The sequence below is a fragment of the Chaetomium globosum genome, genomic scaffold (genome assembly GCF_000143365.1).
Source record: "Chaetomium globosum CBS 148.51 scaffold_1 genomic scaffold, whole genome shotgun sequence".
Lineage (NCBI taxonomy): Eukaryota > Fungi > Ascomycota > Sordariomycetes > Sordariales > Chaetomiaceae > Chaetomium > Chaetomium globosum.
The window spans coordinates 3,400,659-3,422,398 of record NT_165976.1 but is presented as its reverse complement, the minus strand read 5'-3'; the positions used below and the strand labels follow the sequence as shown (position 1 = coordinate 3,422,398).

Below are 21,740 nucleotides of genomic sequence, written 5' to 3'. Positions count from 1 at the left end.
ATCTGCCGCCCCCCTTTTCGCCCACGAACCAGGGTCTCCACCAGCCTGTTGCACGGCGGATTCCCTGTCGCACCTTCACGACCACCTGGCTGACCACCTTGGCTCACCACCATCTCACCAGCCCTCCGCGGCCACACACCTGGGCTCTATGGACTCGACCTTCCAGGACAGCCCTACCATCGGGAGAACAGTGCGCTACACGGCCAATAGCCCGTTGCCAACTCGGCCGGACGCCGCAAGCTCGAGGTACGGGCCTTCCGTTCGCTCCTCCTCCATAACACCGGCCCCACGCCGTTGATTGGTCTTCTTTCTTTCCCTTTCGCTATTTTCCTTGTTCCTAAACCACTGGGCTTTGCTTGGGACGCTTTTGGGCGGGGTCATTGCAGAAGTGTTCTTCCCAGTCGACAGTGCCCAAAAAGCAGACGCGAAGTTGGTGCCGAAGATAATTTGAGGCATTGCTTTTTTTTTTACCTACTTACACGATCCACCACGACCACCACGGGAGCACTCTCCCGTATTGCCCGCGGAGAACATTTTGCCCCGGTGTCTTGCCGGCATCTTGCCTGGCATCTGCGCGGTGGTACAACGACCGACTCGTGCCGCGACCGTGGTGTCCACAGTACTGACCCAATCGCTTTGTACGTTTTAGGTCGAGACGGGTACCCGCAAGCCCACTCTCTACAGACTCGTCCTTCCCTGATTCTTCTGCTGCTGTCCCACGAATCGTCACCACCGCGGCCCCAGAAGACGATTTTTCGCAGCCGTCCGAGAAGACGTACTTCGACAGCGATTCCTCAGGGAGCACCACCCCCGAGGCGACAAGTACTGGGTGCGTCTCCGGCGAGGATCCGTTCTCATCCCTTGTCGCCCGTGTGGCGGACGCGCGTGCGCTGACAGTTCGTGTACTAGACCGGCGCCGTCTCCCAACTCGCCCCGTTTTCCGAATGAGGTGCGCAGTGTTTCCGACCCCCTCGTAGCCGCACAACCTCCTGGGGGCCCTCCTTCAAGCCGACCTCCCATCATGCCTGGTCCGGCAGGCGCGCGGGCAGAGCCCGCCGGGAACCAACCACGGAACTCATCGATAGACTCCGCCATCTCCGCGATTTTCTTCGAGGTCCAGCCTCCAGAAGACAGCCCAGGACGGCACCGTTGGGCCGAACGAAATCGCGAACCTGGTTAAGACGGCCGGCAGCCCCGAGGCAGTCATTCAATATTTACTCAAAGAAAAGCAGTCGCAGTCTCAGCAAAATGCGCAGCTCTGGAGGCTCGTGGACAAGCAGAGAGCCATGATCCTAGGTCTCAATAAGGATCTTGAGCGGGCGTTGAAAGATAAAGAAAAATATAGAAAGAAGTTGAAGGAGGTGTTGGAAGGGTCCGAAGCGCCGCTGGCACTACAATTTCGGCGTCAAGCGGCCAAGAGGTGAGCCTGAACGGTGCCGACACTGCGACTTCATCACCCAAGGAACAAGTATTCGAAGTTCCCGTGTCACCCAAGACATTGGACTCGGATGACCATAAACACTCGCCCATTGACGTTTCCCTGGCGCCGTATCCCATAACCCCACCAGCACACCAAACGACTGCCACCAACACCCGACCGACCGTTCGCGAGATGCTCGATCCATCGCACACGATGCCGAGGCCGAGCGAACATGCACTGGACCGGTTCGACCACGAAGAGGAGGAGCGCGAGGCGGAGGTTGCATCGAGGCGGTTGGAAGAGTCGAAGGAGATTCCGATCATGATGAACGTCCCCGCCTCCCGTACTGCACCGCGCGAACCGCCTCGGATGCCGCCGCCGCAGCCCCCTGTCGGGCTACCAGAACGGTCGCCGAGGCCCGACGATGGTGCTTCCAAGTTCCCTCCACCCGCTGCGCCGCCGCCGCGAAAGCCTCCTCCAGCCCCTCTCCACCTGAAGAACGCGAAAAAGCAGCCGAAGCCCGCGGCGTCGAAGCCGAAACAGAAGTCCAGGCCGGATGTCGCGGACGAGGACCCGGAGACGGATACCGACTACGACCATATCCTCGAGGTAGACGAATTGAAGCCCGACGACCGCAGAGGGCGAAGAAGGACACGAGAGGAGGACGAGCGGGAGCGTGAGATCTTGGCCAGAAAAGAGGCAGAGTTTCGCAGCTTGTCGAAAAAGAGCAAGCAGAGCAGCAGTCGGAAGACAACGGACAAGGCCGAGGCGCCTACGAACGAGATGCCTGCCACCCCCAGGCTAGTCCAGACCACCAAACTGCTCCCGCCACGGGAGCCAGCGTCCCTTGCGGGGGTCCTGAACGGCGCGCCCGACTCTCGACCCATGCCTTCGGCGTTGCTGAGCCCCGGCCTCCCTTCGAGCCCTAGGCCTACCCAGCTGACGTCCCCGGTCAACTCCCCTCCGCTCTCCCCTCTGGGCTTTCCCAGTGTACCGCTGTCCCCCCGGCCACCGCGGGCGCCTATTCCGTTACCGCCCAACACGCCTCTTTTGACACCTTCTCCTGCCGGAGATCCATTGGTGCTGAAGTCGCCCAGGCCACTGAATATTGTCAAGCAGGAAGACCAAGGGTATGGGACACCGAGCCCTACCAAATCTAGCACCGACAGTCCTGTAGAGCGGACCAAGGTTTTCAAGGGCTTCGTTACCGAGGAGTACCCCGACCTGCTCCTCCCCCCTAACGCGCTTCCGTCCATCGACATTCGGGTTGCGTCGTCTCGTATGAAGCCTTCCAGGGCCAGCCTAATTTCGTTAACGCAGTTGGAGGAAGACCCGGTCTTCACTCTGGCGATTTACTCGAGAGCAGACGGCGGAGAACTTTGGCGAATCGAGAAGGACTCGGCGTCGCTCGCTAAGCTGGATCAACGGTTGAAACAGTGCCCTGCTTTCACTGCGAGGACGCCCGATCGGTCGCTTTTCAGTGGCCATGCACCGGCAAAACTTGATGCCCGGCGCATTGCCCTCAACCAATACCTGGACGAGCTGTTGAATACCCCCTTAGACAATGCCACAGCGCTCGAGCTTTGCAAGTACCTGTCTACCGGCACGTTGCCGCCTAACGCAGACGAGATTGGAGGCTCCACTGGCGAGAACAACGCCGAGTCACAGAGAGTCGGGCCCGGCGGCCGGCCGTTCCGCAACGGCTATCTCACGAAGCGAGGCAAGAACTTTGGAGGCTGGAAGGCGCGGTACTTTGTCCTTGACGGCCCCCTCTTGAAGTATTACGAGACTCCCGGAGGGGCACATCTCGGTACCATCAAGCTCCAAAAGGCACAGATCGGCAAGCAGGCCCACCACACCAACGACGGCACGCCGGCCCAGGGCACCCCTGCGGAGGAGGGCGATAACCAGTATCGCCATGCCTTCCTGATCTTGGAACCCAAGAAGAAGGATCCGAATAGCGTGACGAAGCACGTGCTGTGTGCGGAGAGCGACAAAGAGCGTGATCTGTGGGTTGAAGCCTTGCTCCGCTGGATAGACTACCGCGATCCGGACGACGAGGAACACGCCAAGAAGGAACACGCCCACGAGCGGGGCGGTGACCGCGGTAATGGGAAGAAGAAGGCGGCGCATGCCCAGGCAAAATTGCAGCAATCGCAGCAGGGCGCCGCAGTAGATGAGAATTTGATCGGGGTCAGTTACGAGGCCACCAAGCAAGGCGACGTCCCGCATCAAGGGGGCGCAGCGAAGGGGAAGCCATACGGGCAGCTAGATCATGAGTCGACGCACAGCCAGTCAACGACATCTTCTTACACCATCTCGGCACCTCGCGACCCACAAGTGATATCGCACACGGAGTCGTGGGGCAGCAAGCTCGGCATGGGTCTCACGCCGCCAACGCAGGAAGAGAAGAAGGCCAGGAAGCGCAGCTTTTTCGGTTTCGGTCCGAAGACGAGGACGTCGAGCGACGGCCAGGACTCACTTTTTGGGAGCGAAGGCGGGAACTCTCAGCCGACGGGCGGGTACCACGGACCTATTCGGCAAGCCTTTGGTGCTACGCTGGCGGAGGCTGTCCGATACAATGCCCCGGTGGACGTTAGGGTTCCGCTTCCTGCCGTCGTCTACCGGTGCATCCAGTATCTCGACACCAAAAATGCCATCTTTGAGGAGGGCATCTTCCGCCTGAGCGGGTCGAACCTGGTCATTAAGCAACTCAGGGAACGGTTCAACGTTGAGGGAGACATCAACCTGCTCACCGACGAGCAGTACTACGACATCCACGCCATCGCCTCATTGCTTAAGATGTATCTCCGCGAGCTGCCGAGCACGATCCTCACCAATGACCTGCGCACACAGTTTATCGCTGTTACGGAGATGACCAACCAAAAAGAGAAGATGGCTGCCCTTGCCGAGCTTGTCGAGCGTCTCCCACAGGCAAACGCAGCGCTCCTCAAGTATCTGATCTCATTCCTGATCAAGATTATCGACCACTCGGACGTGAACAAGATGACGGTACGGAATGTTGGCATCGTATTTTCGCCGACGCTCAACATCCCGGCGCCAGTGTTCGCCATGTTCCTGCAGAACTACGAGGTCATCTTCGGGATCGATCCGTCCGAGTACGAGCTGCCCATGACTGAGCCCGAGTACACGCAAGAACGCCGTCCTTCGCTACCTGCGTCGTTTCAAGAGCGCCGACCCTCGGATGGGCGGCCATCCACCTCACACAGCGATTCCCCCCATAGGCAACGCCTGATGGAGTCGCTCGAAGCGCACGGGAACCGGAGCACGCCGACCCCGCCGCCGATGTCGATGCAGCAGATGGCGCAGATGAACGCGGCTACTCTTCACTCGAGGAGCACCCCCACCCCGCCTCCCCAGCGGCAAATGAACCACGAGATGGGCGGCGGGCACCACCCTTCGATGAGGCCTGCGTACGAAGGTGGCTTCGATCCCAGCCAAGCACATTCGGGACACAGGGCAAGTCCCGGGTACGATAGACCGACGTACGAAAACGGGCTGGCGCCGGCGCCCTATGAGCAGCCGTACCGCAGCCGACGCGAAAGCGCCATGTTTATGGGTTCGCTGAGCCAGCAGCCGTCCAAAAGCCGGTTGCGTGAGGAAGCCCAGTATTAAGGCTTCTTTCGCAGATTCTTTTCACTCTGGGACCTCCTTCCCACGGCACACATACCCACTTCTAGTGCCGCTGTTGCTTCTTTCTCAGTGAAGATATCATTTCGACTTTTGATACCTGATTTTTCCGCCTCTTCTCGTTCTTTTCTTCCTATTGATATTGAACGACGACCAACGTCGCCTTGCGTCACGACCGACCTACCGCCCTAGTACCACGACATGTACGATTTCATTGAACGAGCGAGCCTGCGAGCCGGCATGTTGCACAGGAGACATTTGCGAAGATCATGTCATGTCATATTATTTTCATGGATACACGCGCGCACACATAAGCGGATGATGATGGCCATTTCTGGACATCTCCGCAGCTATTATGTTTGTTTTAGCTTTTGTTTTTGGCTCTCGTTACCCGACGGGTTGAATCGTCTATCCATCTGTTTTCTTTTTAGCTTGCTTCGTTCTTCTTTTTTATCTGTCGATTCTGCGGTGCAGCGGAGGAGATACCACCAAGTTTGTTTTTGGATGGGGCGATGTAAGCTATATACACATGTATGTACGTAACTGTCTAATATGGGATATCATGGTGCTTGAAACACGCAGTTCGTTGGGTTACTTGGTCACATGTCTGGTCCAATCTGTAAATGTTGACCATTGTAAGTGCATGGAGTCTGTGGGGCCATTCTCAGTTCCATGCCAAGACTGTCGGCTTCGTCGGCAGTTTTGGTTCGAACCCCGCTTCCAAGACTGGCCATACAGGAAAGAAAGTCGCCAGGGGTAAGGCCTTCCTCGCCAGAGCGCTGCCCACCTTAACTGGCACGACTTGGTTTCTGGTTGGCCGAGGAAAACTGTGACGCAGAATGTCGGGATTGGTAACTCCGACCATCTAGCGACAACGCTCGCGATCGGTATCTCGGCCACAACATCGCCGGTGCCAATTCCAAATCCGCATAAGTCAACTTTAGGAGCTGCTCGCACGCATGGATCACAGGCTAGATCCATTGCTCCGCAATGCGGCAGCCTCGACACCACCCGCGGTTCCGGGTCGAGACATCGCCTCCAAATCGCAACAGCCATTCATGCCGTCATGGGGACCATCGGACACATCCCATCAGCCATCGGCGCAGGCACACGCGCATCAACAAAACGCGCGCGCCATTGCCCAGAACCGTGATCCCATGACGGCCACCTTCTCGCCCCAAACCCCCAACTCCTCCACCACCACCGCCCCGACCCCGTCCACCTTGGACCACCACAGCACCACCGCCGGCAGCCGCCACCCCTCCACCGCGACACCCCCCACCCAAAATCACCACTACCCCGGCGGCCCCGGCGGCGGCCCGGGCGCCAGCAGCAACAACGGCAGACCCTACGCGCCCCCCGATTACGACCACGACCGCGACCACGAGTCTCCCTCAGACCCAAACCGCTCCCCCTCCCCCGACCACTCCCCCGACGCGGAGCAAGACCAAGACCAAGACCAAGACCGCGCCGCGGGAGGCGGCCTCAACAACCCAACAGACCCAAAAAAGCCCGGTGCCTGTGAGTCATGCCGCGGCCTCAAAGTTCGCTGCGACCCGGACCCGGCCAACCCGGACGGGTCCTGCCGGCGGTGCGCCAAGGGCAAGCGGTCCAGCGTCGTCACCCAGCGTACGCGCAAGCGCCAGAAGAAGACGGATAGCAGGGTCGCGGAGCTGGAGAAGAAGATTGAAAAACCAACGGCCAGTCTGGTGGCGACGAGGGGGGCCGTTGGGGGGGTGGGTGCTGTGGTTTCGGGGGGGACGGGGTTGGCTGGTGGTGGTAGTTCTGGTGGTGGTGATGGTGGTGTGTCGGGTTTGGGAGGGGTGGGAGTTGGGGGTGGTGGTGGGGCTGGCCCCGGGCAGAGAGGGAGTTGGGATAGGGAGGCCGAAGTCGTAAGATACCCGCCGTCTGTTCCACGTCGTCGGTGCCCAGCTGTGACGGGCGTAGCTGTCGGGCGGAAAAGACGACTCAGTGATTGTCCAGAATTGTCGACGTACGACCCTCGTCTGCTGCCACGCGTGATATCGCGCCATCGAGTTCGGCCACCCCGCAACCGGGCTGCCAAGCTTCGGAAGAGCAACGGGAACCGGATGTTGTCGACAAGGGCTTGCTGACGATGGGCTGGCGGCTGACAGCTGGACCGCTACAATGTCCACATGTGCCCACACCTACCGGGGGTGGTGCTGCCCCCCGACTTGACGGCCGCCGAATTGAGGAAGACCAAGCCGGTTCTGTTCCTGGCTGTTATGGCTGGGGCGGCGTCCGAGCTGCCCAACCTACAACGGGTGTTGACCAGGGAGTTGATGCAGCAGTTTGCCGACAAGATCATCATCCGCGGTAACAAGAGCCTCGAGCTGGTGCAGGCCATTACGGTCGCTGTCATCTGGTACTGGCCGCCTGAGCGGTTTGAAGAGCTCAAATTCTACCAGCTGGTTCATGTCGCTGCCGTTATGGCAATCGAGATTGGTCTCGGGAGGAAAAAGGCTGCGAAGGGTGGGTTCAGGAAACACATCGCCCATGCCTGGCGCGACCATCCGCTCCGCAAACAGTCTCCGCCCGATCCGACTACTACCGAAGCCCGCCGGGCCTGGCTGACGTGCTACTTCATGGCGACTAACACTGCCATGGCGTTGCACCGTCCCAGCTTGATCCGTTGGACACCATTTGTTGCCGAGTGCATGGAGGCCCTAGAGACTGCGCACGACGCGGCTCCGACAGACAAATACCTGTGCCATCTCGTGTGGTCACACAAGGTAGCGGAGGATATCGGCATCCAATTCTCCATGGACGAGCCCTCGTCGACGCCGAACCTCGCCGAGGCCAGAACCCAACATGCGCTTAAGGGGTTTGAGCGAGAGCTTGAAAAATACAGCAATTCAGTCCCGAAAGAGCTACGAAAGCGTACGTTAATCTTCTAAGCAAACTACTATGATCCTTCACAAATGGGCTATACTGACAAGCCCTGGTCTAGCATCTCTTCAAATGAGCTTCCACGTTATCAGCCTCTACATGCACGAAGTAGCCACCCACAACGACGCCGCCGATGACTGCAAACTACACCCCAGCGAGACGCAGCTCGGGATGGACGGCACGCTGTCGGTCGCGCATATTAACGCTCTATCGGCTTGCCTCACGGCTATCAACGGCATCTTTGATCTGTTCTTGTCACTTGACGTCCACACCATCCGCTGCCTTCCAGTGTTCAACTTCGTGCGGGTCGCCTACGCAGTCGTCGTCCTAATCAAGCTTTATTTTGCGGCGTCGTCACCCAAGAGCGACTTGGGGAAAGTCATAGACAAGGACGATATGAAGGTTGAACTGCATCTCGACCGTCTGCTTGAACAGTTCCGGGCGACGGCCGCTGGAGATAGGAGCCGGCCAGCGGCCAAGTTCCTCGTGGTGCTCGTCATGATCCGGTCGTGGTTCCACAAACAGAAGCTGAACCAAAACGGGCGGAGCGCAGAGACGAATACCTCCACCGCAGAAGCCCCTTTGCCCCCCCACTCGCGCCCGAGCGTCGCGGAACGGAGCAACGCTGCTCCCATCTCCCAACCACCTCAACAACAACAGCAACAGCAACAGCAACAGCAACCGCAACCGCAACCGCAACCGCAACAGCAACAACAAGATTACCCACCCACGGCCAGCACAGGGCTACAACTCCTCTCCGAAATAGCCACCAACAAATCGGCCAGCGGTCCCCGCCCCTCCACCACCTCCCACTTCTCGCTTCCCAGCTCTACCCCCCTCACAAGCAGCACCCCCACCGGGCCCTGGCTTAGCCGCCCGCAGCTCATGTACGACCCCACCAACACCTCGTCACCCAGCTCGGGCCCGTCCACGGCCGATAACACCGCCGGCGGTCCCGGGTCCTTTATGGTCGGCGTCCCGCCTCAGCCGGGCCCCAACATGGCGGCGAACCTCTCCCTCCCGTGGCTGAACAGCGCGTTTTCAAGCGTCGATCCCGAGTATGAATATGCTACGTTTGGCGACGGGTTTGCCCAGGCCATGGACTGGACGCTGGGCGGGTTTGGGGAGAGCGCCGTCAGGAATATGATGCAGGACTCCGGGCCGGACCAGACGGCTTGGTTCCCGCCGATGGGCGAGGGCTTGGATGCGATGGATGGTGGGGGTGCGGCGGGTGGCGGGTTTGGGTTTTGAAGAGTGTATAAGCTAGTGAGTGAATGGGGGGTTTTGGGATGGGATGGGACGGCAAGCTGGCGTTTATTAATTTGTTTCTCAATTATATTGTATTACTTAGTATGATGGTGGATCGTAATCGCTTGTTGAGGCGGGCGTTGGGGTTGTATGCACTAGGGAGATTAAATATAGAAGAGACAATTTATAAAAGATATACTTTGGTAGAAAGTATAAGAGCAAAAGCTCACCGACTAGCCCCCTTCGCGGTTGAAGGGAGGTAGCCGGCTACGAAACCCCCTCGGGGGGTTTACTTCGTGTGCAGCCCGGTGATACCCCGTCAGGTCAATGGGGGCTGCTCGTTCTGCATTTGGAGGACTCCGCCGGCGTCCCAAACGCCTCCACAGAAATCCCCAGGGCAACTTCGTGGCTCGAACCTGTAGCCTCCTCTTACGGCCGAGTAAGGTATCTAGCAGGTGAACCAGTTGCCCGTGGGGCGAGGACCACCGCCGGTAACCGCTAGGCTACCCGGTCTGTGGCCCTCGTTGGAAATCGACTGCGCCCACCTTCCTTATAATGCGCGGGCGCTCTGTTCAGGTAGGAGCGGACTTTCCAGGGCAAATTACACTGTACACGAACTTCAAGTCCAGCCACAAGAGCGCGGCTGTGTTCTACCGTACCTATATCCATGGTAACAATTCGGGAGTGTTGTTGAGCATCTATCGTGAGATCCCCCTCCCGTCAACAAAGATCTGAATCCACGTCTTGGTCGAAGCCCACCACAACAAGCATTTCACTTCCTATTTCCTCCTCTAAACCACAGCAAATTACTCACCCACTCGCCCGTTCAACCCCAAAGCCACATCCCACATCCACACCCGACCGACCAACCCGCTCCAACTTCTCAACAACCTTCTCCCCTTACCGAGCCCCCCTCCGCGCCTGCCAGTACGCAGACGAAATACCTATTCGACCACACAAACCGCAGCCTACCAGAGCTACAACTACCCGAGCCCGCGCAATCCCAATCACCCGAACGGCAAAAAAAAAAAAAAAGAACAAAGCTTCCACCACATAAAATAAAGCACGTCAAGTAGTGACAAACAACGCTCTGACGACGTAGCACACGGGCGAGGAGTAGTAACCTCATGAGGAAGCGGGAAGTGGTAGGTAGGCTACCGATACCATGGGAAGGGATATCCGACACAAAGAGCCGCTTGCTCTAGCATACTCAGACTGGCTAGGCTAGCCCCCGGGAACGGCTCGCGGTCCGCGGGCTACGAGTGCAAGTTAGTTGGTCGGCTTTGGGCATCGGTCTTGGGGGTTTGGCTTGCGGGATGGGTGGGAGTTGCTGCGTAATATGGGAATCAGAGAGAGTGGTTTGGATATTGTTTGTCGTGTCTTTAACTTGGCATCGAGACAGCAGGTCTTTGCTATAGGAGTGCTTTCTGCTCCTATTGACCTTGACACAACCGCGATCGGGTTGGGTATCACATTGGTGTACTCGTCTGTTTGTGATTGACATATGTATATATGATTCCAAACTGTGGTATCGTTTCGATCTCTGATCTCCGCTTACGGCAATCTCAATATCGCTCAACGCCAGCATAGACCGTGATGTTAAAAGAAAGGAAATAGCAAGAAGCAAAACAAAACCGTCCCGCGCGAAGTAGAAAAATTCGAAAGTACCGGCACACGGGAAACAGCTTCCCGCTAAGAAAGAGCTCTCTGCCATGCCACCCGGCCCGGCTGACCACCCGACGTCTTTATATCCGAAATGGCGCAAGCGCCGTCGTGCCGGCGAGTTGGATGGGGATGTCCAACTTCAAAGAATAGCTACCCGCCCATCGTTTCCCCTTTCCCCTCTTCGGGACACAACCCAAAGAGCTTGTATGAGGGATCGCATCCACCAATCACCACATCCCCGGTGCCGGCCGCCCGGGTCACGGGCACTCTCGACAAAGCTGGGAGAGTAAGAGGAACGCAGAAAGAGAGGACGACGAAAGTAAAGCAGCGCAGATGACGAGACTGATGGTGATGGAAAGACAAATAACTCCATTTGAATCATACACCGTCCAACCGTATTGTTTCCCATCCTTCCCAGTCTGGAACTAACAGAGCAGTAACAACCAAGGCCCAAGAATCCCGAAGCCCTAATCGTACAGTATATGTTGGATAACATGGTCTCGCCATGTTTCCTTGTCTGAGTTGTCTTGCCCGCCCTGGCCGAACCGTCGCGGCCTGTAGCCCTGTAATGAACCCGCACCTCGCTGCTACCTCCCCGGATGGAACGATTCGACCCTAACGATCTCCCCAGAACTCCGTTGATTGCTTTGCACAAGTTCCCGCCGCCTCCAGGAGAGTACCTCTCCTATAAAGCCACAAGCTCGATTGAATAAATTGCGCCGTAATTCTCCTGAACGAAAGGAAACCATGGCAGGGTGCACCCTATTTGGGGCCCGCCGCTCCAAGACAACGCCGCGAAAGTAGCAAAATCATGTGATGTAAAAGTGACTCGCCGATAGTCAGACGGTAGTGGAATGTGCGTATGCACACATGGAATGGGACCTCAGATAGCCATCGTGATCGACACGACCTAGTCCATGTAGAAATCGCCCTTCAGAATCCTCTCCTGGAAAGCATCGGGCTTTTGGGGCCCCCGCGGTCGCGGGGGCTGTGCCGGAGGTGCGGGCATGTCAGAGACGGATTTGGCCCGGTCATGGCGAGGGCTGCTGGGAGCTGGGATTGGGCCGGCCCGGGGAGGGGATCCACCGAGACCCGAACCCAAGGAGAACGAGGGCCGGGGGCCGGAGGCGACGGTGCTCTCGGCGCGAGACCTAAGCTGATCGGACCAATTGAAGCCTTGGTCTGATCGAGCAGAAGTGGGGCAGAAGTCAGAAGCTGTTCTGGACTGGTTTGCAGTGCTTGCCTGGGAAGAGATCTGGCCCCACGTGTAGTTCCCAATGCCGGAAGAGGGCAGTGGCGGCGTGGGTGGGCTACCGAGGGCGGTGCTGCTGCGACGGACCGACTGGGTCTGCCTACCATTGTTGCCAGGAGTAGTGGCGCTTCGCGAGCCTCGCATAGCTTGAGAGGCGCCGAAACTCATGCGGCGGGAGAACGGGGTCACCGGCGCGGTGCGGGTGCTCTCCTCATCCTCAATAGCGTTCTCGTCGATCGAATCCGAGTTCGTAGACAGACTACCGCGGCGAAAGAGGGCCGAAGTCGTCGGGGAAGTGCCTGAAAGCCCAAGCGTTGTGACAGAGAGCCTCCGGCGTTGATCGTTAGCGGCGGAGGAGCTTAGTGGAGTGGAAAAAGGTGCCGTGGTGGGTTGCGAGACCGAGTTGTTACGGAAGAGGTTGGTGAAGGCGCTCGAGGTGATAGAACCGCGCCGCTGCCGAGCCATGTCGTTTACGTTGGTGGTCGAGTTCCCGTTATCGGAAGACATGGTGAAGAAATAGACGTGAAAGTCTGAGAAGGCTGTGGGCTTATATCGAGTTTGTCGGGTTCCTCAACGCGAAGCAGGCCGTGGGGGTGGCCTGTCGCAGAGCGGAAGTGGTTCTCGGTCGAATGGGGTGTCGTGTGGGTAAAATCGCAAACCTCGTACGTGTTGCAGATTGGGGTCGTTCGAGTTGCGTGTGCCGGCGGCGGGAGGTGGTGGAGGCGAAACCCTTAAATAGGTGATGGTGTGGGGGTCGAACGATGATGAGGGTGGTGTAATGCCGGGATATCGGTCACTTGGGTTTTGCCTTTCTTTGTCAAACCACTGAGCAGGTTCGATCGGCAGCCCCTCGTTCGATTGGGACAACTCGGCGTCTTTCCTGCTCAACGTGAAGGCGCGAGTCCAGGGCAGGGAACGTTGCGGTGACCCGGGGGATCCTTTGTTTTGCCGTGCGTGCGAGTGTGTAATCCGCCGCTGGCCGAAGTCTGGACCAGGTCCGGTCCGGGGGAGTGGGCTCAGGCGGGGTATTTCTGGTACGAGCGTACTGGCTCGATTAATGCGTTGTGGATTCGTCGAGGCAACAGTCTGGGGGCGATGGAGTTGGCAAAAGATAGGTAGGTAAGAAGCAAAAGGGAGAGCAATGGCACAGGATATTGAATTAAAAAGAAAAGGAATGGCAACTCCTTCCAGCTTCTCGAGGCATGCTTGCACCATCGTGCCATCCCCCCGAGGCGTTGGTCACCGCACTTGCCCCGAACCAGCGCGGAATGCCGCTATCAGGGTGCCAGCAAGGGTTGCCAGCAGTGTAATTGGCTACCGTGGGCGAGAGTGGTACCCAATATGACTCAACAAGCCAATGATGTGTGCAGAATTCTGGGAGTTCTTGCCCCACGCACCAGGGGAGCCCCGGTCCTGACAATCCGATGCAAAGCCAAGCTTGAGCTCGACGTCAGGGCCCCACTATCAAGGCGCATCCAATTGCACTCCATGCGGGGTAGCAAGACCACTCCTGGGTGGAAAGAAGGAGCATTTCACAGCAACGCGCCTGCTTTTGGGGACATTGGGCACAGATTCCTGATCACACGTGGCCCGCCTGTGCTTCCCCCCCCGTCCCTTAAACTCTCCGATACAAAAGGTTCTTAGAAACAGTGTTAAACTGGAGGCTTCGGATGCATCTTGGCGTCGGGGTCGAGATGATCAATCCGAGCTTAACCAGATCAAGCATTTGGTGTGGATTCACTTACAAGTTACAACACAGGGACGACATCTTGCCACGAAGGTCTTCGCATTCCGATCCCGGACGGATATATACATACGCTCATTCGCTCGATACGGTAAATACATTCTTCGTGCATACCGGCTGTTTTTGCCACGAGCAGTGGCGCCTTGTCGAGATCTGCCCCTCCTTTCTGCTGCTCTGCAACGGTTTGCCAAACGAAGGGTGGCGGATCGGAGATCAGAGGAATGTAGGACCTTTCGCTTCTGACTCGCTCTTGAGTACGTACATACACCCACATATGCATCCATTTTGTGAACCGTGGCCACTCCAAAGTTGACATGCGGTTTCATCTGATTAAGGAAAAGAGATCAAGGAACCGATAGGACAAAAACTTCCGCCGACCGTTTCCCAGCCGTCGACCTCCCAGCTTCCAACTCCCAAGCTTCTTTGCCAGCGCTCCCTGTCTTGGCAAGTTGCGCGGTCGCACACCGTCCAGTCTGAGCGAACATGGAGTATGCTTGCAATTCCCATCCTTCCTCCGGGGAAGTTGGGGGGCATGCAGTAGCGTGGGAGTAGCGTGCAGGTAGCGCGAGGAGCATGGGTTGTCGTGGTGTTGTCTGCCATCTGCCAAGTCTGCGGTTGCGCTAGCGGGGCGTTGCTCGACGTCTGGCCAATTCCATGTCTCAGAAATATTAAGCACACGCAGCTTCCAGACTCAAAGACTGGCCAATGGCCCGGGACCCCTTCTTGAGATGGATCTGGTAACTTTTTCAGCAAAGCATGGATTGTCAAAACTCCAAGAGATTGGCGAGCGGGGAGGTTGTATCAGCAACTGCATTAGCCCCTCTCCACTTCCCCTCGACCAACCTCACTAACATCATCCGCATCGAATCAGTTCCGATGTCCTTGGGAGGAAGGGAGACGCGTGGCGACACATAATAAACGAAAGGGACCGGCACACAGATTCGTACATACAACCTTGTCGGATCAAATGGAGCGGGGGGTTCCATCTTCCTCTTGATGATGCACCGTGGCCGCTGTCTGCCAGATCACCTCAGCCAGTACTCCGCCTCTTGTTAGCTGGCCACCCGCTCGAGGCCTCGGTCTGTGCAAAGATGAATCCGTTGACCCATCCCATGGCTCTTGGTAGAACAAGGGAGGTAACCCGGAAACGGTTGGGCGGAGTTATGCTATTTCCACCCGGTGGAAGGGATGCACCTAACTCCGTATTGTTCAGGTTTTCTCCCCATCGCATCCCCATGCCTACCTTTCGTCAAAGCTTGCGGCCAGCTCCAGCCCCTGGTACCCTTACGCGCAGACCCAAAATCCAGGCCCCTCTCTCACCCTTTAACGGCTGCTCGTCAACCCTCCTCTGCCATCCACTCTTCTACCCTGCATGCCACCCACCTGCATCTGCCGTGTACCTTAGCCCGCAGAAAAAAGCGGGAACCGGTGGAACGGCAACACGCAAGTGAGTGGATGCAAATACTATCTCTCTACAGCGAGTCGTGTGCTCTGTTGGTTATTTTGTGTGGTTCGTTCGTTCAAGAACACTCCGCACTCGTCGTACTCGCACGAGATCTGTGATCTGCTTGTTGCATGAAACGCTTTCAGCCGAGCCTTTGCCTGCTGGCGTCATGATCATCACGTTCCAGCCCTAGGTAGTCCACTCCTAGCTTGGGATCGGCGAACTGTGTATTCAGTGGGCGTCTGCGTGTTTAGAAGTCCACTTGGGTAATGCGGTGGTATAGAGACCTCCTCTGCTCCCAATTCTCTTATGACGACATATGGTACTGAATAGCGATCTCGTGTGTTGTACGCCGCTACCTGGATATCCTGAAGTCATCCGAAGGCTGACAATACGGAAACTCAAGAGGCAAGAGGACATGCATGAAGTGGAGGAACAAGCGGAGTTCGCGTCCACCCACGCCCTTAGAGCTGTAGTATTACGAATCGAGATGAGATATTAATTCTCACTGTATTACATTATTCAGATGCGTAGTTATACAAGAGAGAATTTATCCTTACAAACTAAGCCTGACAATCTGCCCACAAATGACCTGTAGAGGCCGGAATCTAGTCCCAACAGAGTTCAACAGATGCCCCCGAGCTTCCCCCGCATTGATATGTGACCATGATGTAGCCCCGTCCCCTCGGAGAAAGTTAAATGCCGAATCCCGAACTGTTGACGTAGCAGTACTCCATCCATGCTGACCAGGTAACCGACGCCGTGAGGCCTGATGCAGTGTATGATGCGATAAACCTAATCCGAACAAGTAAGGAGATGAAGTAAATCGAAGGGCCGTTTTATCGGAGGGGCGTTATGAGGAAGGCGGCGGTTGTGGGGGTGGCGGGTGTGTCAGGAGGACTGAGAACCTCAATCCTCCGGCGGTCCCCGGGTCTTCCGAGTGGCTCGACCCCAGGTTCACCAATTGCCTCAGGCTCCGGTTCTGAAACGCTTCCTCCCACCGGGCCAATGTGGGCCGGGCCCCGTCCGACAACCAACCGTATGGCTGGGCGTTTGGCGCAGTCTGCGCCGGGGGCGACGTCGTGTCGTTCCCCCCACCGGCTCCGGCCGGCCCCGTGTCCGGGGGGTTATCGGGAGGCCACGTCTCCAAAGGCCGGAGTCCCCTCGCCTGGCGGGCGGCAAGGACGTCATTCATTATCCCCCACATGTCGTCCAATATCCCAAGGTCCGAAAAGTGCCGACCCTCCCTCTTGATGTTGGCCCACAACCTCTCCGACCACGGCGCGACCAGCACGTTCCGGAACCCCTGGTCAAGGACCAGCCACAACATCAGCCCGTCCACCAGATGCGCCAGCGACGCCCGCAGCGGCAGTAGCGACACCCCTCCATCCTCCTGGTCGTAGCACATGTTCAGCGCGAGTCTCAGCGGCTCGTACAAGCCCGTCATGTCTAGCTCCATCACGGTGTGGAGCGGGGTGTTCCGGAAGAACAGGACCAGTTGCAGGGCAATTTCGTGGAGCGCCGATAGCGCGTTTACCATCATGCGTTCGAACCCGATCGAGGCGCCCGCGATGTAGACGAAGGTGGCCGCACGGATAGCGGGGCCGACCAAAGCGTAACGGAGGGTCATTTTCTCCCTGAGCCAGTCTGGGAGAGGGGGAGGGGTTAGTTATTCTTGTGTTGGAGTTTGGGCTGTTCGGATGGTTTTGTTTCTTGGCACGCTGGGGGGTGGTGTTGGAGACTGGGGGTTGCGTGGAAAGTAAACAGAAGGGTTGAGAAAACTTACCATCGTGATACATGTAATGCAAGGCGCTGACAAGCTGCATGAGGTCGTGCCCGCTGCAGTCGAATGTAATGGGTGACCCATTCTAATCTTGTCAGCTGTTATTGTTGAAGAAACGGGGCGGATTATTGGCATTTGGGTGCGTTGACTTACGGGATTCCTGGGTGGCAATCGGTCTTTGAAGAAGGTCGAATTTTCGCAGAGAATCACGCGGTGGAACCTCCAGTTCCAGCTTCCGCAATTGACTCGTACATCCCATTCCCGTGGTGTTGCCCAGAGCCTGTTCGGCTGTTAGCAAGCGTGTTGCTGTCTACACGCGTGCATGCCACTTACGATATCTCGCCCCGGTTATGGGATTCAATCACCAGACGTCGTCTCCTTTCCCGCTCGGTATTGTCGACGATATAACTAATATGTCTATCCAAATCGTCACCTTCGGAGAGCCGAGCTCTGGTAGAGTCGTTGAGGATGCGGCTAACAGCCGCATCGGGGTGCTCGCCATTAGGCAGCCTGTCGATATCCCGGAGGATGCCGGCAATTCGCGTATCAATATCGTCTCTAGCTTGAGGCATTTTTGAATCCGCAGAAGCTTGGTCTAGAATTTGAAGGAGTGTGAGTAATGGCGTGGAGAAAGGTGTCGTCGAAGGTAAGAGTGAAGAAGGAAGAGTAGAGGAAACATCTCCTGCCGAGAAGTGGTGGAATGGCTGCCCATACAGCAATTCGAGGAGGTTCTGTGACTCGACACCCCGTGACTCGCCCCCTTTTTGTCTGTGCAAAAACGTGATCAGGTTGTGGCCGTCGCCTAGTCCCCCCGTTGTCATATCCATATGGAAGGGTTCGCCCAGGAAGTGTGCAGATCGATACAGCCGCCAAGGCTCATTATTCTTTCCAGGCCAAGTTCTTGGACATATGTCATGGCCATCTCCAGGCTTGTCGATATCCTCAAGGCCCAAGTCAACATGCAGAGAAACTCCGGTGTGGGCCGGAGAACCAACGGCCGCTTGGACCCCCCCCTTTGCCTCTGCATTCTTGGTTTGGTTGCTTTGGAGCGTCGCCGGTGATGGTTTGCCCTTCACGACCTCGGCATATGAAAATGGTGACTTGGCGGATTTCTTTGCGGTCCGAGCCCTGGGCGAGGATTTATGATGCGAATCCCCCGCTGCCTGTCCGGTCTGGGACGCCCTCTGGTGAGCGCCTGTGGGGCTTTGCTTGTGGCCTTTCTTTTGGGTTGATCTTGCGCCCTTCTTCGGGGATATCTTCTTAGCTGTATTCTGCTCTGTGCTCGCCCCATTTGTCGGAGCAACCGCACATTTCCGCGCAGCCACGGTTGCAATCTCCTCGGTAGATTTGGACTCCTGGTCAACCCTCTTGTGACCACGCACAACATCGGCGTATGATGTTATGCGTTTTGTCCCCGAACTCCCTGCTGGCCCCATGATGCAACAAAAGTGCTGGCCACAACCCTCCCGCGCAGAGTGCTAAATGCCCGACGCCCTTGTTGTAAACTTGAGTGTAGTCGGTCCGCGATGAGTTGCTTGTGTTCTGACTCACCCAATTGGGTTAAACTTCAAAAGGGGTTTATTTTTTTCTCCCACTGAATTGTTGAAGACAGAGCTCATTGTTGCATGGGTGAACCCAACGTCATCGTTGTTTTGCTTTGTTGTTCGTCGTGTTGGTTGTATCGTGTCTTTGGATATTTTGGTCCGCGATGTTGATAAGTTTTGTGGTCGGTGCTCTGCGACTGCACAAGATGCAATTGATTCGTTTGAATCGTCGAGTTCAAGTCGTCGGATCTTTACAGAAGTCAGTTGTTGCCTGATAATTAGGTAGAACAGTGAGAATTCAGCAAAGAGACTTAGGTACCTGCCGTAGGCGACCCTTTCAGGCCACAACGGACACTGGTGCATGGCACTGAAGAAAAGAAGGAGAACATAACGATGGCATGCTAGGTAAATTTTGTCAGAGTTCATTTCCACGCCTAGAATAAAACTACCTACGCTGTGTGCTGGGAGTCCCGCTTGCGCGACCTCCACGCTGAATCTGACCATCCTATCTGTGAACCCAAAAGCCATAGCGACCACCAGGGGTATATGGCATCCCGGGTGTTGGTTGGCCCTCTCCAGTTTAGCCGTGGACTGCGTATAACGGTCTCAAGAAGTTGACGAAAGCGAGTTACGCGCGCTCGAACTCCGGATCGAGTACTTGAAGATGGTATAGTACCGGAGAATCTGGATGAGCCCGTTCATTCCCATTGAGATTAGGCCGGTTTCGAAGCTCGGAACTCTTGTTACAAACGGTCGAAACATCCAGAACCTCGTCGCCACTCCCGAGCCAACCCTCCTCGTCACACGCAGTGGATAGTACCAGCACAAGGCCAGCAGGATGCGCCCAGCAGCTCTCGCCAAGATATTTGCCAAAGCTCTTAGCCGAATGGTGTCGATTATATGCCATCCACATCTTCGGAGAACGTAGCTGGCCCCCAGTTCGATCATCCCTGTGTAGAGCCGAACATGGTGGATGGGGCTTCGAGCGCGCGTCGTTCGGGGTTATTCGGTCGGGGAAGAGGGGAACCTCCGCTGGTAAAATGGCCAGGTCCCTGGTGGTGCTATTATGATGCGTGTATATCAAAGTTAAGAGACTAATCTCGGATTAGGTTGCGCGAGATTACTTAGGTGTTGTGGCGGGAACGTCGGAACGTCAGAGGAAACGCGGGATAAGACGTGGCAGTTCGTAACTTCCTTCCACCGGAGATGGGCAGGGTGACGGGCAACAATAGCGGGAGTAAGAGCGAAGAGTTGCCACTACACGCAGGTGCGATATCCACTATTAAGGTTGACTATGATTTGATCATGAAGATCTTCACCATGTTAGCCAATCTCCCTCCGTACCGAGAACCGGGAATTCCCACCTGATTGAGCGCTGCGCTGTCTGCAAATGCCATCTTTTTTTGGGCGATGAACCTCGATCTTGCCAGGTACCTGCTCGAGCCCGTGGGGATAGGGGTCGAGTAGCCGCTGCCAGTCGGCGTAGAAGAATTGCTGTCTGTGGGTGTGGGCGCTGAAGACGGCTCCGAAGTAGCCTCCTTTTTCTTTCGCTTCTTCTCTTCAGATATACTGTCGCCTGTCTCGGCTCCCGATTCTGCGGCTGCTTTCTCAATCCGACGCTTCTCCTTCTTTTCTTTTTTATCTCTCCTTTCTTTCTTCTCCTTCTTGTCCCTTTTCTTGTCCTTTTTCTCATTTTTTGTGTTCCCAGCCTCGGAAGCACCGCTGGCCTCATCCAGAGACTCGGCAGTCTTCGGCGTCACAGCCGGTTCCTCGCATTCATCCGACTCGGTCTTCCTCCTCTTCGATTTCTTGTCCTTTTCCTTTTGTCCACCTTCGCCGCCCACATCGCCCTCGGACCCTGCTTTCCTCTTCTTCGACTTTTTTTCCTTCTTGCCCAACTTGTCGTCTTCTTTATCGGACCTTCGGTCGGCCTTGCGCTTTTTGGATTCCACCGCGGCAGGCTCTGGCGCCTCGCTCGTTTCTGTAGAATCAGGAATCTCCTCTGCCTCCTCGTCGGGCGTTTGCTTAACCTGGTCGCCAACCAACCACCCGCCTTTAACGAACCGCATCATGCCGAACTTCTTCTGTATGTACAGACTGAGTTTCACATCGTTCCGGACCTTCTGTTCTGCCTCCAGCGCCTCGTCGCTCTTGCCATTCAGACGACCAAGAAGGTGCTGGAACGCATCGAGGCCGGTGCATTCGTCGCCATTATTCCGCTTGGCGCCGAGGCCAAGAGTGTCGTCTTTGAGGGTGACCCTGATGTGCGTCGTGTTGGCTTCGGTGTGCCATTCCGCATGCGCAGCGTCCTTCGCACCAAGATACTCGCCTGGCTGCCACCCCTGAGCCCTCAAGATTTTCTGGCCAAACGTGTCGGTATTGCGCGACCATTTGGTATTGTTCGGGTCATTGCCGAGTTTCCGCTTGCTGTTGGTTTGTTAGTTAACCACCACGGGTTGAAGGTTCAGATAATTTCCTCACTTCTTGGCACCAGCGAGACCCATTCTGATCACAAGGTGCTCAGCGTTGTAGAGCAACAATCTTCAGGTAAACCGGTGACAACGCTGTGTTGTTTGGTGGTTACATGCGGACTCGGGAAATTTTAGCGGGGAATCAGTCTCAGCCAGCGGAAAAAGACTCTGCCCGCACACACCGCCCTATGGCTGGGCCAATTGACATCCTGCTGGACAGTTACCCCACAATGAGTTGCGTTCCAATGTCCATCACCAACGACAATTTGTGAGTAGTGGCGGAATGTTGAATGCAACTAGCCGCAATTGACATCCTTACCTAGAACCACCCATCAACACGCGGTTTGAGATGGCACCTGCAGCAAACACAGCGCGACAGAGACGGATTTCCGGGTCGGCAAGAGCTCCGGTGGACTCTGACTCGGACGCCGAATATCAAGCCTACAATGGTCGTCTAAAGGAAGCGAGCGCAGCTCGAACCCGCCTGCGCAAGGTATGGCCATTACATAGTATACCTAAGGTAGTTCCTTGGACCTCTCCCAGCTTACCACATTCGCCGATGGCATAGGCCAAGCAAACCCGCGACAAAAACCGCACCGCCCTCGCAC

The 21,740-nt window shown here is 56.6% G+C and overlaps 4 protein-coding genes across 4 annotated transcripts; 1 reads left to right on the top strand and 3 right to left on the bottom strand.

Moving 5' to 3' along the window:
* Window positions 1-148: 148 nt before the first annotated feature.
* CHGG_01101 (uncharacterized protein) lies at window positions 149-9,232 on the top strand (the record flags this gene model as incomplete). Its single annotated transcript, XM_001220321.1, has 8 exons — window positions 149-246; window positions 650-949; window positions 1,121-1,420; window positions 1,642-5,049; window positions 5,654-5,706; window positions 6,071-6,963; window positions 7,207-7,972; window positions 8,043-9,232. The coding sequence occupies 8 exons, from the start codon at window positions 149-151 to the stop codon at window positions 9,230-9,232; spliced, it is 7,008 nt and encodes a 2,335-aa protein (XP_001220322.1).
* Window positions 9,233-11,804: 2,572 nt separating this feature from the next.
* On the bottom strand, window positions 11,805-12,653 carry CHGG_01100 (uncharacterized protein; the record flags this gene model as incomplete). The annotated part of the gene is made up of 1 exon (XM_001220320.1): window positions 11,805-12,653. One exon carries the CDS (start codon window positions 12,651-12,653, stop codon window positions 11,805-11,807), a length of 849 nt encoding a protein of 282 aa, XP_001220321.1.
* Window positions 12,654-16,187: 3,534 nt separating this feature from the next.
* Window positions 16,188-18,553, bottom strand: CHGG_01099 (uncharacterized protein; the record flags this gene model as incomplete). The annotated part of the gene is made up of 4 exons (XM_001220319.1): window positions 16,188-16,981; window positions 17,121-17,154; window positions 17,271-17,397; window positions 17,451-18,553. The coding sequence occupies 4 exons, from the start codon at window positions 18,551-18,553 to the stop codon at window positions 16,188-16,190; spliced, it is 2,058 nt and encodes a 685-aa protein (XP_001220320.1).
* A 1,052-nt stretch (window positions 18,554-19,605) lies between these two features.
* CHGG_01098 (uncharacterized protein) lies at window positions 19,606-21,165 on the bottom strand (the record flags this gene model as incomplete). The annotated part of the gene is made up of 3 exons (XM_001220318.1): window positions 19,606-19,722; window positions 20,026-21,088; window positions 21,143-21,165. The coding sequence occupies 3 exons, from the start codon at window positions 21,163-21,165 to the stop codon at window positions 19,606-19,608; spliced, it is 1,203 nt and encodes a 400-aa protein (XP_001220319.1).
* Between the last annotated feature and the right edge of the window lie 575 nt (window positions 21,166-21,740).